General features: G+C 37.8%; 1 protein-coding gene across 2 annotated transcripts in view; it reads left to right on the top strand.

Annotated features, from left to right (window-relative positions):
• ebf2 (EBF transcription factor 2) overlaps positions 1-17,249 on the top strand; it is a 144,572-nt gene that overhangs the window by 111,430 nt on the left and 15,893 nt on the right. For both annotated transcript variants that reach the window (XM_039768584.1, XM_039768583.1), the window contains exons 7-11: positions 2,002-2,083; positions 9,354-9,495; positions 11,186-11,316; positions 12,367-12,493; positions 14,697-14,785. In XM_039768584.1, coding sequence (XP_039624518.1) covers positions 2,002-2,083; positions 9,354-9,495; positions 11,186-11,316; positions 12,367-12,493; positions 14,697-14,785 — 571 coding nt within the window. The remainder of the gene's footprint in view (positions 1-2,001; positions 2,084-9,353; positions 9,496-11,185; positions 11,317-12,366; positions 12,494-14,696; positions 14,786-17,249) is intronic.

Raw genomic sequence — 17,249 nt, 5'->3', positions numbered from 1 at the left:
ATTGTTTTGATTGCTATTACAAATACAGAAGCGTGATTATACATTTCAATTTTAAAACTCTATTTTTATTTTTTTTAATCTGAGAAACCAAATACTTTGGGTTAAACTTTTCCCTCAATAAATGTTTATCTTGGACACATACATAGTTGTTGTTTTGTTTTGATTTTTTTGTTCTTTCTTATTTTGACTTTGAGAGCTTTGTGTATTTCACTGTAAACTAATCTGTCAGCGGCTTGCATTCCACTACTTCTCTCCCAAATCTTTCTAAACAAACACACACGCACATACACACTGGCAGTGTTGTGGAGCAGAGAAGGGGGCCTTGAGATTGCGGCAAAAACCCGGTTGCCATGGCGACACAGACGAGCGAGTGCCGAGACTCACCTGGGAGTTGGGGTTTTCTCCGCAGTACTGGAATTATTTTCAGGGACTGCTGATCTCCCCTAACAAAACAATTCTCAGTTGGGCCTTCCACTGCTGTCCGATTTGGGGGGATGTAGGTGGGGGGAGACTTGCACGCTTTGTATGCAGTCCCTCTGGATGAAATGCTTTGGTCCAAAACTGTGGCCTACTTCTGATGAGATTAGGAGATGATATATTGGAAGCAATTAGTTGTTGCCATGCTGCTTCTTAAAGTTGGCTGAATTTTTTTTTTTAGTATTCTGTAATATCATGGCATGAACACTTCTGTCCTACATTTAAAATGATTAAATAATACATAACTCCATATGTGGATGCTGCCTTGCCGCTCCAGAAGACTGGAATTTGCCCTGATGTACATACATGCGTGCCCCACGATGGACTTGCATTTCCTCTTCTGCTTCCTGCCCCTGCCCGTGAAGTTCTGGCTCCACACTATCCTTTCATTAGAAAAAAGGTGTTTAGCAGAAGTAAGAATGAATTTGTTCCATTTCAACATTTAGGTGAGACTTTATCCCTGGTCTTTACTGCCATATAACTTCTTGAATCAGTCAATGAAAATCTTATCTTATGTCTTAAAACTGAATTGTCTCTGCAGTAGCCCTTTAAAGCAATATTATTTTTTCCACTATTTTTACACAAAATTATAATAGTAATAATAGTACTAGTAATTAATTTTTACTTTTTCATATATTTCCTCATGTGGGGAAGCCTTGGGTGCTGTGTTCAAGTGGTAGAGTTTGTGTAACCGTCTAATGTGTTGGCACATATATACATACATAAGGATCACAGTATCTAACCACATTATGGGTTCAGCATCCTGGGCTGTATGGGTTATATGGGCACTGCCCAGGGTGGGGACCCCAATTAGACTTTGCAACAAAACATTCAGTAGCTTACAGCATTGATCTGCACAAATGGTGATTATGTGCAAACTTGCAAACTTTGGTGATGATATGTTTAGTGTTGGGGATATGCATACCAGGACAACATACACAAAAACACACATTTTATCTGACATAACAGGTTATTTCAATATTGAAATGGAAAGAAAGTAAGAGACAAAATGATCTGCCTATATATATATATCTTTATATATAAATCTCTCAGGAAGCATGCTGTGTATCATATGTTCAACACCTGGCCACAGCTGAACCTTTAAAAAAGAACAGTTTCTTGCCATGATGCTTCCCTCTTTAATGAGAACATTTATTCCTGTTCTGCATTACTTGGGATGGCCAAGGACAGCCAAGAATTGTACATCGGCACTGCCCTCTGCTGGACAAGAACAGAATCTAGACATCTTGTTTCTCAGTTTCAGACTTTCCTTTACCCAGATCTCTTGGCACAGCTGACATGCTGGTGGTTACTGCAGAAAATGGTAATTTAATCGTGAAATGATTACAGTGTGTCAAATAAAACAACAAGCTGGAATTTTAAATTACCTTCAATTACCCTTGGATATAAACTAAGATGACATATTGCAAAAAAATGTAGAAATATAACAGGCATGTATTATTAATGTAAATGTACTTATGAAGTTCTTAAAATATACTTATGGAAGTCTCTTTATTTTCACAGATTTTTCTTGAAGTTTTTTCTGAAATGCAACCAGAATTGTCTGAAGACTGCAGGGAATCCCAGAGACATGAGACGCTTTCAGGTAATCAAGAAGTTTTCTAGAATTAGATTGCCAGGAGGCACATGTATGAATGCAGATTTACATTTTAATTTACACTGTTCCCTTTGTGGAGCACTCTCAGGACATAAGGGTAGCCTAAATGCTCATTTTTCATGTACTTCAGCCCAGCATCATATTGACTGAGTAGGCTTAACTTCATCCAGTAAAAAGGTAACATTTATTTGGTTCATTTGTAGTACTAGGTTGTTGTACCATGTTAGCCATTATGAATGTAGAGAAAAGCAAAGTAAAATGACACCTTTTATTGGCTAACTAAAAAGATTACAATATGCAAGCTCTCGAGGCAACTCAGGCCCCTTCTTCAGGCAAGATGTAATCTTGGTTCATTTGCCAATTAATGTGAAAAGCCTGGTCTCGCAGTCATCGCTTTATACTTCTATACACATAATGGGATTCAGACATGGTTAAGTGGAATAGTTGTTATTCGACCAAATACTAGATCTAAGTAACTTTGACCGTTATTACCAGACATGGTCTTTCTTTTTTATGGGTCTGGCATTGCATTCACCATGCTTTGGCTACAGAGACAGCAAAGTGAAACTTGTTTTAATTGCCTCCCTGTGTCCCTGCAGCCTAAAGCCTGCTCTATGTCAGGGACTGTATGTAGTCCACTAAGAGTTGGGCAGTGGAGTTCTGACCTCACAATTAAATAGACAACTTGATCTTAGCTACTCCAGTAACAGATACTGTGTTGCTACCTGATGGCCAAGAGTATTGTGGCCTGCAGCCAGGCATGCATGGCCTATCTCTGTGACACACTATCTATTTCTGTGTCTCTTATTTTGGTGCTTCTACCTTTTCTAATTATGGGATATCATGCAGGACAGAATTTAATATCCCTTACAGTTTGTCTGGTGACTTTACCCTTCCCTGTGCCATCCTGGTGGTACCCTTGGTCATTGAAACCCTTTGGTTACCAGATACTCCTCACTATATACAGTATAAAACTTCAGAAGACTTTATATAAAACTGTTTTTTTATTGTTAAGAATGGTGGGAAGGCAATGATGATAGTATAAGAAAGAGAAGCAAATACCATGCAAGCTAGAAGAATTGAATTCTGCTAGTTTCCAGTGAGCAGGGTGATCTCCAGTTTCCAAATGGTTGTCTCTCTTGAACAAGAATGGGAAGAACACTTTTGTTTTTTTATTTCTTATGTGAAATCCGTTCCTCCTTGATTTTGTTCCCAGGCAGATGAATAAAATAAACACATCTTCAGATGTATGTTTAATCTTATGTAGAAGATACTGTACACTGTCAGTCACTCATAAGTGTTGAATAAAATATAGATTGCTGAGAATTAGACTCAGGAAGATGAAGGAATTCAGACTTCTGCTCTCTTCTCCAAACAGGCCTGTTGCAGTGGTATAATTTCAATACTTTATAGAATGTAAAGTCACAGACAACTGATGGATGTTTAGCTCAAGATGTGAGCCCATTAACAAATAGATTGGTTTCCTAAAAAGTGTTAGCAAAGTTCTCTTCTAAACAAAGTGGATAGACTACAAAAGGTACTATTAAACAGATGCCAACAAGGATCACATACTGTAGATAAAGTTCAAGAATCAATAGCTGACATACAAATGTTAGTTATTCATTCAGCGGTTCCCATGTATTTTGTGCTTTCTTTAAATCAAAGCACTCTTAAGTTTCTCACTGCTGTTTTCAGCTTCTACCAAACATCCTTCAGTAATAGAAAACCTCCTGTAAAATATCAGAGAAGTTTACATTTAGGGCTACGGATTCCACTTAAGTTTTTGGTTCAGTAATAAGATAATCCATCCATTTGTAGAGTTTATTTATTAGTATGTTATTAGTATTAGAGGCAAGGCAGACACAAACCCTGGAGGTGAGGCAGTCTGAGGAGTTTAGCGCCACCAGAAATACACAAATTAAGTCAATGTAGACAAAAGGAGAACTCCACACAGATGGCACACTGCCGCACCGGTCATAAGTGATTCTCACTTTTATTTTTAAACAAGGCTTTCAAATTCAAATTGAAATACAAATGTTTCTTGATGAACAAAAGTAATGGGAAATTTACTAATTTATGTATTATTACCCTTGATTTAGCTAAAAACTTAGCACCACATTGTGCTGAGCCCCATGAAGCCAGCAGGCACGTTGTGCGAGAATGAACTGATACTCATAATCATCATCAGCACCAGCTTTACACAGCTCATCACAATAACATCATGCAATGTGACCTAATGTTTTAGGCACTGAACCCCACCCACTAATAATTTGTATCCATTCAGTGCTTTTAAAATCACTGCATAACCCTGAGTGAGTCAATTAAACTGCATGTAATCCATTTTTAAATGTACATTTTTAAGAAATATATTAAGAAGGCCTGAACCAAGCTATGTGCAGCAGGCAGTGATGTACTTTCACTTGTAGAATGCTGGACGTTGAAGTAGAAGTGTCATTGATTGGTTTGTCAGATGGTGGTCCAGTAAATTCTCTTAGACATGAAACCCCGTACTGTTTGGTACATAACCCATGCTCTCCTGGCTTTGTGGCAAAATGTAAGTGATGCCATGTGTCTCCATGCCCCTTGTAATCAAATGCTGTTTTTCCTATCTATGCCCTGTTTGAGAACATTCTCATAAAACAAGGCGCTATATCAAATAGCAGTTTAACTGACATTGAGAGACGGCAGAGTAAACAAGCAAATAGCAGTCATCACCAGCCCTAAATCTTCTTTGAAAAAAGCGCTTCCTAGTTTACAAATATTTGAAGAGTGGAAGTGTTTGCAACAGTGCTTCTGTTCACTCTGAAAAAGGGCAGATCAGAAACTATGAGCTGGTCCTCATCCATCTTTTTTCTAATAACCTTGATTCTCCACCTTGTAGGAGTGGACAGAGCATCTTGCTTTAATTAACTACACAATATTTAGTCGTTTCAGTTTTCATTATTAACACAGATAAACCAAGATGTGTTATGTTGCAAGTGAAAATATACCCAAATCAAGTATCAGTGGTTCTTATCAATTCTCAATATAGAGAATTTGTCTTTGACAAATACTGGAAGATGTGTTCTGTGCTGACAGAGAAAGCAATACAGATAACTTAAAATACTGTAGGCTCTTGGCCTGCCTACTGTACCCCCCCCCCACCTTAATTCCACACATCAGGGGAGTGAGGCAGGAAATGGACCAACGTGTTTCAGGAAGTTGTCAAGAGTTGAGTGATTGGCTCCAGATGGAGAGGTCACTGTCTGTGACCCAGGAAGTGGTCACTTGGGAGACTCCCGCCTCACTTCCTCTGTCTTTCACCACCAGCTAGCTCTGTTAGCACTTTTCTTTTCCTCCATACTCCTAATGTCTTTCAATTAACTGTTTCAAGGCTGCAGATGCAAGCTTGTCTCTCCAGCCTAGATTACCACAGTGTTCATTCTGAAGCATTCAGAACCTAAGTTCCCTAACCTAATCTGTAAATGCTGTACAATTAGAAAATTCTAATTCAGATTTTAATAGCAATTTGTGATTAGTACTCAACTGTAATTGTATTTTTGTTTAGCAAAACAAAAACAAAAATGTAAATAAATAATGCAATTAATTAAGAAAGCTAACACAATATAAAACAACACACAAAATGAATGTAGTATGCAAATAATATAATACTTATCAGCCCTGGTGTTTTAGGATAGCTGTCTTTTACTGAAGGTATTTCTGAACCTGCAGGTCAGTGTTTGGATGCCATAGTGCTAAGGTTATTGCCTCACAGGTGACAATATTTTTTCAGCCAACATGGCTAAAATTCTTTGACATGGCACAAGCAGAGTTTGATGTTCATGTTTGGAGCCAATTTGTGAAATACATGAACAAAAATTTGGATTGGCTTACTGTCTGACATGGTTATGTTTCCATACCACACAGCAATGGCACCAGTGAAGACACACAGTGATCAAAGATCAAAATTATCCCCTGATTTATACTTCCCATCTCAGAAAATGTAGAAAAAATAGGTTTTCCTCCAATACCTGGATCAACGCAAAATGAATCTTAAGTTCCATTATTTTCTAATTTCCTTGAATGACATTTGGTCATGTCACTTGCTTAGTTTTGGCTCAATGCTTGTATATTGGAAACCGTTCTGACAGTAACAACATCAACAAGTCCAGTAGGAAGGCAAATGACAAGACTGTAGGGAAGCCTGAGCACTCCCCATTCTCCCTGTGTCTAAGTGGGTTTCCTCTTGTAGTCCAAAAACATGCAGGTTAGGTGAATTGGTCATAGAGTTGGTGTGTGTGTTTGTCTTCGCCCTACAATCGGTTGTCGCCTTGTCTGGGGTTTGTTCTTGCCTTGTGCCCGATGATTGCTGGGATAGGTTCCAGCTTCCCCTCGACATTGCTCTGGATAAGCAGGTGAGGAAAATGTTGCATGGATTAATAACAGGACTGTTTTTGATGCATTTATATTTAATGGCATTTTATTTTCTTGTTGTTTGGATCAGTAATTTGTTTTTTGCAATATTCAGTTAGAAGCAATCAAAATGGCTTCTCCATAGTTATAATGTCTTTAGGTTGACTTATTCATGCCTGTACCTTAAAACTATCAATGAGATCCTTCTCCATATCTTCTTCTCAAAAACAGCTCCTACAACCCATCTCCAAAAAACATTCTCCAAAACAGTCAACTTTACAATTACAATTACTATTTATTTTTGTATAGCCCAAAATCACACAAGTGGTGCTGCAATGGGCTTTAACAAACCTTGCCTTTTGACAGCCTCCCAGCCTTGACTCTTTAAGAAAACAAGGAAAAACTCCCCAAAAAATCCTTGTAGGATAAAAATGGAGGAAACCTTGGGAAAGGCAATTCAAAGAGAGACCGCTTTTCAGGTAGGTTGAGTGTGCAGTGGGTGTCAAAAAAAATGAGGTAAATATAATACAATACACAGAACAGAACACAAGTAATCCTTAATACAATATAATAGTGCAAAAGAAATATTACGAGTGCAGAGCAGAATTCAACAGTGGATGATATTACGTAATACAATTTGGATTTGTTCAGAGTCATGGAGACCTCGGCCATCAAACTGCCTCCCCTAATTAGCCATTCCACAGCTGAGACAGCGCTGGGCCAGCCAATCTGATGACATCCACCCAACGATTCCTGCAATCCACCATCAGAGATGACTTTACCTTAGGCAGGCAAAGCAGCTTGGCAGTAGGGCCGTGGCACCAAGTGCCACATTTGAGCACAGAGAAGAGAAACAGAATAGGTGAGGGTTAGTAACAAATTATAATTATCATGTTACTTATGTTTTAGTGCTAATGACTAACAGCAGAGATGGAGTCTGTACAGTTAATCAGCAGCTCTAGTCAGGATATGCTAAACTGAAGTAGTGAGTCTTCAGCCAGGTTTTGAAAGCTGAGACTGAAGGGACATCTCTTATAGTAGCAGGCAGACCATTCCACAGTTTATGTTCCCTGTAACTAAAAGCTCAACCTCCCACTGTTATTTTATTAATCATTGGAATCATAAGCAGACTGACATCTTGAGATCTTAACATACATTCTGGGTTGTAAGTCATGATAAGTTCAGATAAGTAAGCCGGACCTTGGCCATTTAAGGCTTTATATGTTGAAATCTGCCCTAAACTTAACTAGGAGCCAGTGTAAGGATTTAAGAACTGGAGTTATGTGTTCGTATTTTCTTATTCTTGTAATAATTCTTGAAACAGCATTTTGGATTAGCTGTAAAACAGTTGATGACATTTCCCCCAGAAATGTGTCACAAAATACTCCATATAATCATAGAAAAAGTAAATCTCAAAAGAGAGAATGGCTTTTCTTCCAGTGGTTCATCTCAAAATAGTCAATGAGAGATCCTTTACTAGAAGATAAATATAAAAACAGTCAACATGCACTCTACCAAAATGGTGAATTCCATCTACAGAAGTGTATATTAAAAGAACCAATGTGAATTGAAAATCATTCAGCAGAGTTTCTAGTAGTACACATAAAGATGGTTAATGAGGTCCTGCTTCAGAAAAAGAACAACATAATAGTCACTGTGGCCTGCCTTGAGATGTTTGTTCTAGAAAGGTCCTTCTCCAGAAGCAGTCACCGTTATAATATGGTGTGTGTGTGTGTCAGACTCGTCAGCCTGATCATCCCTAAGAACCTCACCCCAAGGCAGTAAAGAACTAGTCTGCCATATGTTTCAAAGCACCTGAGACAATTCACTTTTACATTCAGGATATGAATAAACAAAGTAGCTTGTGTGGAAAGCACAAGGATGTCAACTTAGGATGAATATATGTGTGATTAATTGTGTTGTAATCAGAAGATTTAAAAGCCTCAGTTACCTTGTACTCAGTAGCTTTGAGATGGAGTTTCATTTGAAAAGATTTCCTGTGAGTTATTCTTACTGTCAGAATACAGTATACCAGAGCTACCATTTTTAAAAATATGTTTCTTGTCTGCTTTTTGTTGGAATTTTCCTATAGCAACTAAAGTGCCTGTTCACGGTAAGCAGTAATGGGGCCTCTGCAGTGACCGGATAAAAGAGCTGCCATCACTTTCTCCTCTAGATCATCAACTGATGTTGGAGTAATGTTATTTAAACTGGCAAGCTCGTGTTCAATGAGGGTGTGGGATCTCTTGGCTGGGTCCTACGGGGGTCTTGTATATAAATTATTTCCACACTTTATCAACACTTAATCACTTCCATATGTTTAATGCTGTTGGGAGCTTTTCACATACACCCCCAATGTGAACGGACTTACTTTAGTCAGAGGACACTGCTGAAAGGAAAAGAAATGGAAGGAAACTAATCTTTAAACACAGTTCAGCTACTGAGGCTTGACAATCCTTTATTAGCATATTTCTGTAGTGTGAATATAATAAAGAAAATGTTTAATTTCATGAGTTGTTCCCAAATCTTCCAAGCTATTATTTAAAACAATTAACAATAATAATAATAATATTCTTATTTGCCAACAAGACAATCCTAATTTAAATAAAAATGAGGGACAGTAGTTGAAAGAGTGAGTGGATACAAATAACTTATTTTGTATCCCTCTCAGCTTCATGACTTTTATTTCTTTTTGAAATATTACAATTGCTTCATTGTAAAGGAGTTGCCTAATGCTACAAGATAATTAATTGCATGGCAGCTAATAATGGACTTTGGGAACTGATCTTATTAGCGTTCCTTCTGATGTCAGTGATATTGTTGACTTATAGAATTGTGTAAATGCCATTCTTTTTATGTCTTGTAGGTTGTTTTATCCACAACCGTCAGCGTGGATGGCCATGTCTTAGCTGTCTCTGATAACATGTTCGTCCACAACAACTCCAAACATGGTCGGCGGACCCGCAGAATGGATCCTTCAGACGGCCCAGATCCTGGCATGGAGTATGGTATGTCTTTGCTCCTATCCTGCCATAAGAGCACACAATGAAATCTTTGCTCTGACATTCTGTCAGCCTTTTTGATTACTGCTTTTGGATTATGGACTTGTATACTAAAGCAACAGTACCTTACCCTTCTTAGTTTGTGTTTTGTTGTCATCTCACGCTGATCTGTATAAACTCTGGGCTAGGTACAGTCAGCTATACTTTACAAACCAGCACAGTATGATGTAGAGTTTCTTGGACCCTAAATCCACTAGAGAACTAAGTGAAGTACATGTTCTGTAGTTGCATCAAGTGAAGGTATTTGGTACAAATACCTGTATGCGCTCAACCATATGCGTTATCTGAGGGGACTAATTAGTTATATGGCCTACTTACTTAGTAATTATCAACATCTGCAAAGAAAGAATAGCTATATTTTATATGTCAACTGTTTTATAGAAAGTATACTTTAAATATATAGTGTACCAACCCAGTTGAAAATGCTAACAATGGGAGTTAGGTGGTGAACTTGATTTATGGAGACTAGGATCTTCAAAATCAGAGCTTAACAATTTTGTCTTTAAATCCCTGCTTGGCTACTGTCTGCAGAGTTCACACCTTCTCCTCTTGCTCATTTAGGTTTTCCTCTGGTTATTTCACTATTCTTCTCACATCCCAAAGACACATATGTTAGTTAATAAGTCCATTATGAGTGAGTGAGGGTGAGAGTCATCCTGTCCAGCATCGATTCCAGTCTTACACCTAACAATGCTGGGATTTTTCAGCTATACTGACCTGAATTAACTGATTTTTAAAAATTAATGGATGGATAATAAAAGATACCCTGTATGTGAAGATATCATTTGTTGCTGATTGTGATTGTAATAAACCTTAAAGTGATCCAAGTAAAAATCGCATTAAAAAGCTGACAGTGCTGAGGCTAATGACCATACAGTATTACAGTATAGTATTACAGTATTAGATGTGTAATCAGCTGGCTTTACATACTTTTTGATTCTAAAAAGAAAAAAACAATCATTTTTCTTTGTATTCTATGTGCTGTGAAATGGTCTTGTTTGCAATAATGATGAAGAACATGGATACAGAGTATATTCCAGAATTGCTGAAATCCAATAGCATGTGGCATTTGAGTAATTTTTCTGTTGTTTATGCTGTTACTATTCTAATAGATATTATTTTAATGTTCTGGCAGCCATACAAAAAATGTTATTACTTGCTGATAAAGGATAAAAATTAAAATATCTGGAAGCAATAGAGAGCAGTGTGGTGGTTATTGCTGGTGCCTTACAGCTACTGAGGTTTGGATTTGATTCCCTAAAATGTGTTCAATTTGCAGCACAGTTACTCTCTGTGTGATGTCTGCATGCTCTTCTTGTGCCTCTGTGAGTACTCGATTTTCCTGCCATATAGAAATGACAGCCAGTTTCACTACAGTAAGGTGTGTGAGTGCCCCCTGTTGTTTCACAACTCTGTTTTTGAAACAGTGAGTTCACAAATAAATGGATGGCAACAAAACAAGCACAAAGTGTGTAGTTTATTATGTTTATCTGTTGCCCAACTTGTTTCACAGTAAACCAAATATACAGAATTTAGTACAAAAAACAAACAGTTTTGAGCAACTGTAGTATATTTGCAGCATAGGTCTGTTTTTTTAGGAAGAGTTTTCAGTTTTGAATTTTTGATTTTCTGACAGCAACACCTTGCATCAAAGCTATCAGTCCCAGTGAAGGATGGACAACAGGAGGAGCCATGGTCATTGTCATCGGGGAGAACTTTTTCGATGGACTCCAGGTGGTCTTCGGCACTATGCTGGTGTGGAGTGAGGTAGGGATCCAGAAAATTATTTCAGTTATATGCCTAACTCTAAAAATGTCAGTCAAATAGGTTTTATTTCCATGAATACTACTGAGTCAGCCATGATGTTATAAGTGAAATCCAACTTTGAAATAATAAAAATATATAAAATTATAAAAAAAAATTGTGACCGGACATTTGCACGATAGACATATGCACGCCGACAAAATAGCGGTGATTAAAATGCGGCGTCAAAATCGTGCTGACAAAATCGCGCCGACAAAATCGCGAAAGTTTCATTAAATATGAATTACTAGTTTAAAACATATATAATAATGTTTATTTTAGAAGTCAATATTATGAGATGCGGCATGCCATCAGCAGTTATAACAGTTATAACCTAGCACATAATATGTACATAATGCGCACGTACGCGTCCCACTCTCTTGGCCTCCTTCGCGATTTTGTTGTGGCGATTTTGTCGGCGCACATTTGTCTAAAACCAGTTAGTGGGTTTGTCGGCGCTCATTTGTCTGTCGCGGTTTTGTCGGCGCTCATTTGTCTGTCGCGGTTTTGTCGGTAAACCAAAAAAATTGTGGAGACCCTTTAATCAAAACTCATTTAGTTACACTGTAACATTGGCACTGTCAAATAGTAGCTATACATCTGAATAATGTTTATAGTTTTAAAGAAACCTTTAAATCCTGAACAGTTTTAGTGGGCACCTAAACGTTCATCTGTACCAATATCTTATCTGACTGGCCCTTAAAAGCAACCTGGAGGAGGTCACTCTACTTTCCTGCAGATTTCCATAATCATTCCTGGTGTTCTTCCTAAAACACTACTCCCTATTCTGACAAATAAAGAACCAATAAAACAATATTTAGAAACTAAGCGAAAAGAATCATTCAATAATTCTAAACTTGAACACAAAAACAAGTCTGTAAAGCATGTCCTCAGTGATTTGAAGCATTTTTGGTTGTTGGGTAGGTTTCAGATTTGCTGGATCTAAAAAAATGGCATTGTTCTACCTCTTTACTCTAAATTTCTTTGGCACACCTCTGGTTTCATTTGTTACAGCTAATTACACCACATGCGATCCGAGTGCAAACCCCACCTCGGCACATACCTGGAGTTGTGGAAGTCACGCTCTCCTACAAGTCAAAGCAGTTCTGTAAAGGAGCCCCTGGCCGTTTCATCTACACTGGTACGTATCCAGCCTTTTTGGGCACTACTGCATTTTGCTTCTTTATCTTTTTTTTGGGAACAAGTGACCCATAGAGAAATCCTTCTTTGCTCCTTCAGGTCACTGAAATGCAAAAATGTTTAACTAAACATCACAAAGTCCCTTAAGTGAAATATAACTTAATGGCAGTAAACCGTGTATAGCATGAGATGATGGGGAACCAAGTGCTGCTCACTGAAGTTTTCTTTGTATGGATAATTTTGTGGAGGTCATATTGTGTAAGATGGAGATTAAGCAGTGGCTACACAAAACATGTAATGTCCTAAATCTGGCTAAGCAGGATAAATATACCTCTGTTAGGTTCAGTATTATTTTGCTAGATGAGAAATTAGCGGTCACCTTGGGATCTATCATACAGTGCATTTATTATTTATTTGTCAGTCTGTCTTGGAATGAAAGCAAAGTGATTGCCAGTTTTTAAAACAATGAACACTACAGGCTATATTTCAAATGCCAAGGGATCACACTCCTCCTTTCGAAACTCTATTTTAGGGGTACTGAAGCTTAAAGGAAGATTTCATGCAATAGGTGAATCTCAGATTCAGGAGAATCATTGTGGGGACTCTCACCTGGCCTATAACAGTGTCTTTTTTCTTGCATAAATATATGAGGAACCCTGGAAATTGGCCAACTCTGCCCACTTTTGCTTTGTGGACTTCCAGAAGGCTTATGACTGTGTACCCTGTGCTGTCGTATCTCATGGAAGGTACAGCATGAGCACGTATGAAACTACGAGTCACTGTTGCATGACATTCAGTCTCGGAATTTGAGAAGCAATATGTGTTGTGAAGTAGAGTTGGTTCCAATATGGATGCATCTGTCTTATTGACAGGCGCAACTAAGCTTGGAGAATATCTAGTTAGAGGATCTGCACACTGGATCTCTGTTGTTTGCTAATGATGTTGTCCTCATCCTTCATTGATCTCCAGTGTGCATTCAAGCATTTTGCAGGAGAGTGTGATACAAACGGAATGACAATTACAGTAGCATTTCTAGATTGGAGGTCATGGTCATCTGCTGGAATTGAGTAGTTGGATCTCTGCATGTTAAAAGTGACTTGTTGCCACATTTGAAGGATCGCTGACTTGCTCACTTATAAGGTGATCAGAAGAGTCAGCCATGAATCAATCTACTGGATTGTGGGAAGGAGGAAGCTAAAATCTTAGGAGAGGATTTTTACCTATTGAGTAGTGTATATCCTCATCCTCACCTATGACCACAAGCTATCACTAATGAGAGCAATAATAAGATCAGAAGTACAAGCAGCAAAAATAAAGTTCCAATGAAGGATTTTCTGAGTCCGTTCTCCATAAAAGATTGAAAAACTCAACAACGGCCTTATCGTAGAACTACTCCTTGTTTGGGCTGTTAGGAGCCAGGTGGTGCATACCCAGGGCATACTGGAGTATATGTGCATATACTGTATGTCTTGGAAGGCTTGGGAACATTTGGGGAGTGTTGTTATGGGATTAGAGATTAGAAGACATTTTCTGTTCACCTTGATGTGTTGCCACTACTTCTGCCACCAAGATAAATGGATGAAGAGTATTGTGAAGTGATTTTGTTAAGTAATTATGAAGAGCTTAAGTTAAAAGAGTTATTCTCAGATAAGAAGTGTGCTGAAGCTTTAACCATTTTTTTGTTCAGTTTATCATATAGTCTTCTTGTACTTAACTCCACTCTGACTTCAGAATCACTAGAATGCATGATTTCATTACACTTTTATTTCAAGGACTTTAAAAGCCTTCATTATTCTATATAGTTTTGTAGGTAGAAAGAAGTCAACTGTGCTGGTTCTGCAGTTTGGTCCAAGCTGTATAGACATCCATTCCCTAAGTACTAATGTTCTCATTCCACCCTTAGACACTGCTGTGTAATTGTTTTTCCTTTCCACCCACTTCTTTATTATTACCTTGGTGTTTTCTTCTTACCTTTATTACACACTATGCCTGATTTGTTCTACTGACTAATATTGCTGTGGGCTGCAAAAACACTTTGCAACAGCACTGACAAGAATTGGTATTAAATAAAATAAAATTGAGTAGATAAGACTGCTATATCACACTGGGTGCTGTTGACTTACAATGCTACCAAGGCACTTACTATATTTCTAACTAGTGCAAATATCTTTTAAGACATGTAATGAGATGATCTTTCTTCACAGCCCTGAATGAGCCAACCATAGACTATGGGTTTCAGAGGCTTCAGAAGGTTATTCCACGCCACCCTGGGGATCCAGAAAAACTAGCAAAGGTCAGTGGATCTCCCCTTTTTTTCATAACTTCTAACTGACACAGAGTGATGACTCCAGGATGCTGACTATTTTACAGATTTTCAGTCATCTTCTGTCCATTATCTGAGTTCTTTGCCCATTTTTAACCTTTTCTTTTTATTTACCAGTTGTATATATGGCTTTTTCTTTGAAACTCTGCCTCTAAGGATTTGGTGTTTTTTAAAGAAGTCAACAAAGGGCCTCTATGGTGTTTGTTTCTCATGCTACTGACACTGATGTCCTTCTCCTCTTACTCAGTGGTGTTTCTGGGCCTGGCCCCTTTTTTCTGTCCTGATTAGATCCAGCTTGCCTTTTCTCTGAAGACAGTAACAGACACCTTTATTCTGCAAAAAAAAAAAAAAAAAAAGACTGACACATTTCTTGAAAAAGCCATTTTCTTTTGGCCATTTTGAATGCAGATCCGACCTTTAGGAATCCACCACAGAATAAGAGGTTTCAGCAGTGCTGATGCAATTGCAAAGGTTTCTCTAATAACCAATTACTATGTAAACATCAACAACAACAACAACAACATTTATTTATATAGCACATTTTCATACAAACAGTAGCTCAAAGTGCTTTACATACTTTGTAATAAAGAATAGAAAAATAAAAGACACAATAAGAAAACAAAATAAATCAACATTAATTAACGTCGAATAAGAGTAAGGTTCGATGGCCAGGGGGGACAGAAAAAACAAAAAAACTCCAGACGGCTGGAGAAAAAATAAATAAAATCTGTAGGGATTTCAGACCATGAGACCGCCCAGTCCCCTCTGGACATTCTACCTAACATAAATGAAACAGTCCTCTTTGGATTTAGGGTTCTCAGGGCTTGATGAAGACGGTCACGTAGACTTCTGCCTTTTAATCCATCCATCATTGTTGGAGCATCATGCAGCTTTGAGTAGGTGGAGGTGGCGCAGGCCACCACCACAAAGAAACCGGAAAAAGAAACAGAAAAGAGAGTAGGGGTCAGTACGGATTTTAGAGCCACCATGAGTAGTTATTATGATGAATTGAACATACAGAGTATCAGGATTAAGTTAAATTAAGTTAAATTGAAGTTATAAAAAGGCCATGTTAAAGTAATGTGTTTTCAGCAGTGTTTTAAAGTGCTCTACTGTATCAGCCTGGCGAATTCCTATTGGCAGGCTATTCCAGATTTTAGGTGCATAGCAGCAGAAGGCCGCCTCACCACTTCTTTTAAGTTTTGTTCTTGGAATTCTAAGGAGACACTCATTTGAGGATCTGAGGTTACGATTTGGAATATAAGGTGTCAGACATTCCGATATATAAGATGGGGCGAGATTATTTAAGGCTTTATAAACCATAAGCAGAATTTTAAAGTCAATCAACATCAAGTCAACATGACTAACTAAGGATAACTTCAGGGAGTTTACTATTAGGGCACTGAAGGAACTACTGCTGAAAATAGGTTTTTGCAGCCATATGTAAATAATACATTAACAATCAGTCATTTCAAGTACTAATAGCCATTATAAACACTCTGTATAGCCCTGACTATAGTTTTAAACCAATTTACTAGTGTCTTGATAATAAAAAGTATTAGTTTCTATCAAAAACATGAAACTGTCTGGGTGAACCTTAACATTTTAATGGTAGTGTATATTCTGCTTGTTTTTGGAACCATACCACAGGGATGCCAACACAATTTCTTAAAAGAAATGACATCATTTTCTGTTCTGATTATTGTGGGGGAGAATTGATTCCTGATTTGGTTACTTTCATCAGTAAATTACAATAAATTTATATAATTTCTGAGTGATCAGATTCCATCCTTATGGCAGTAAAATCTTCTAAAATGATTAGCCACGCATCCAGATGGACAAGTGGTCAATGAAGAGTTTCAAGAGCATGGCAACAATTCAAACCATATACCACAGTCATGGCAGAGAGCCTGATGTAGTGGTCATAAACTCCAAGGATCCATTCCTGGCTCTCACAAGCTGTGTGACCCTGAGATAGTCACTTACCCTACATGCATTCTAACTATACAAGTAAATGTTTAAACAACTGTGGTATGTCGTATTCTGGTAAGTCACCTTGGAAAAAGGCATAAGTGAAAAGGAAAGGTAAAACAGGCAAAAAAGGCAAACATTGAAAGGTAAATTTCTGAGTGATTCCAAACTTGTTCCCATTTTACCGTTTTCTTTTTATTTGCAAGCTTCTTTTTTTTATTAAATTTAATTAATTAAAAGCAAATAACAATCCATAAAAACAAATAAAACTTAACAAAACCAAAATTTAACCTCCACCCAAAAGAAAGAAAGAGAGGAGAGGATTTGCAAGTTTCAAACCGGGCCCTTTCTTTGAAACTCTGCCTCTATACCAGCATCTCAGAGATATGTTTTCGTTGTTGCAGATGACACTGGTATTTGGCGTGTATGTAAGGAAGCAGACAATTGAGATCTCTAATGCATC

This window comes from Polypterus senegalus, chromosome 11 (assembly GCF_016835505.1).
Source record: "Polypterus senegalus isolate Bchr_013 chromosome 11, ASM1683550v1, whole genome shotgun sequence".
In the NCBI taxonomy this organism is placed as follows: Eukaryota; Metazoa; Chordata; class Cladistia; order Polypteriformes; family Polypteridae; genus Polypterus; species Polypterus senegalus.
This window is presented reverse-complemented; position numbering and strand designations above follow the sequence as displayed.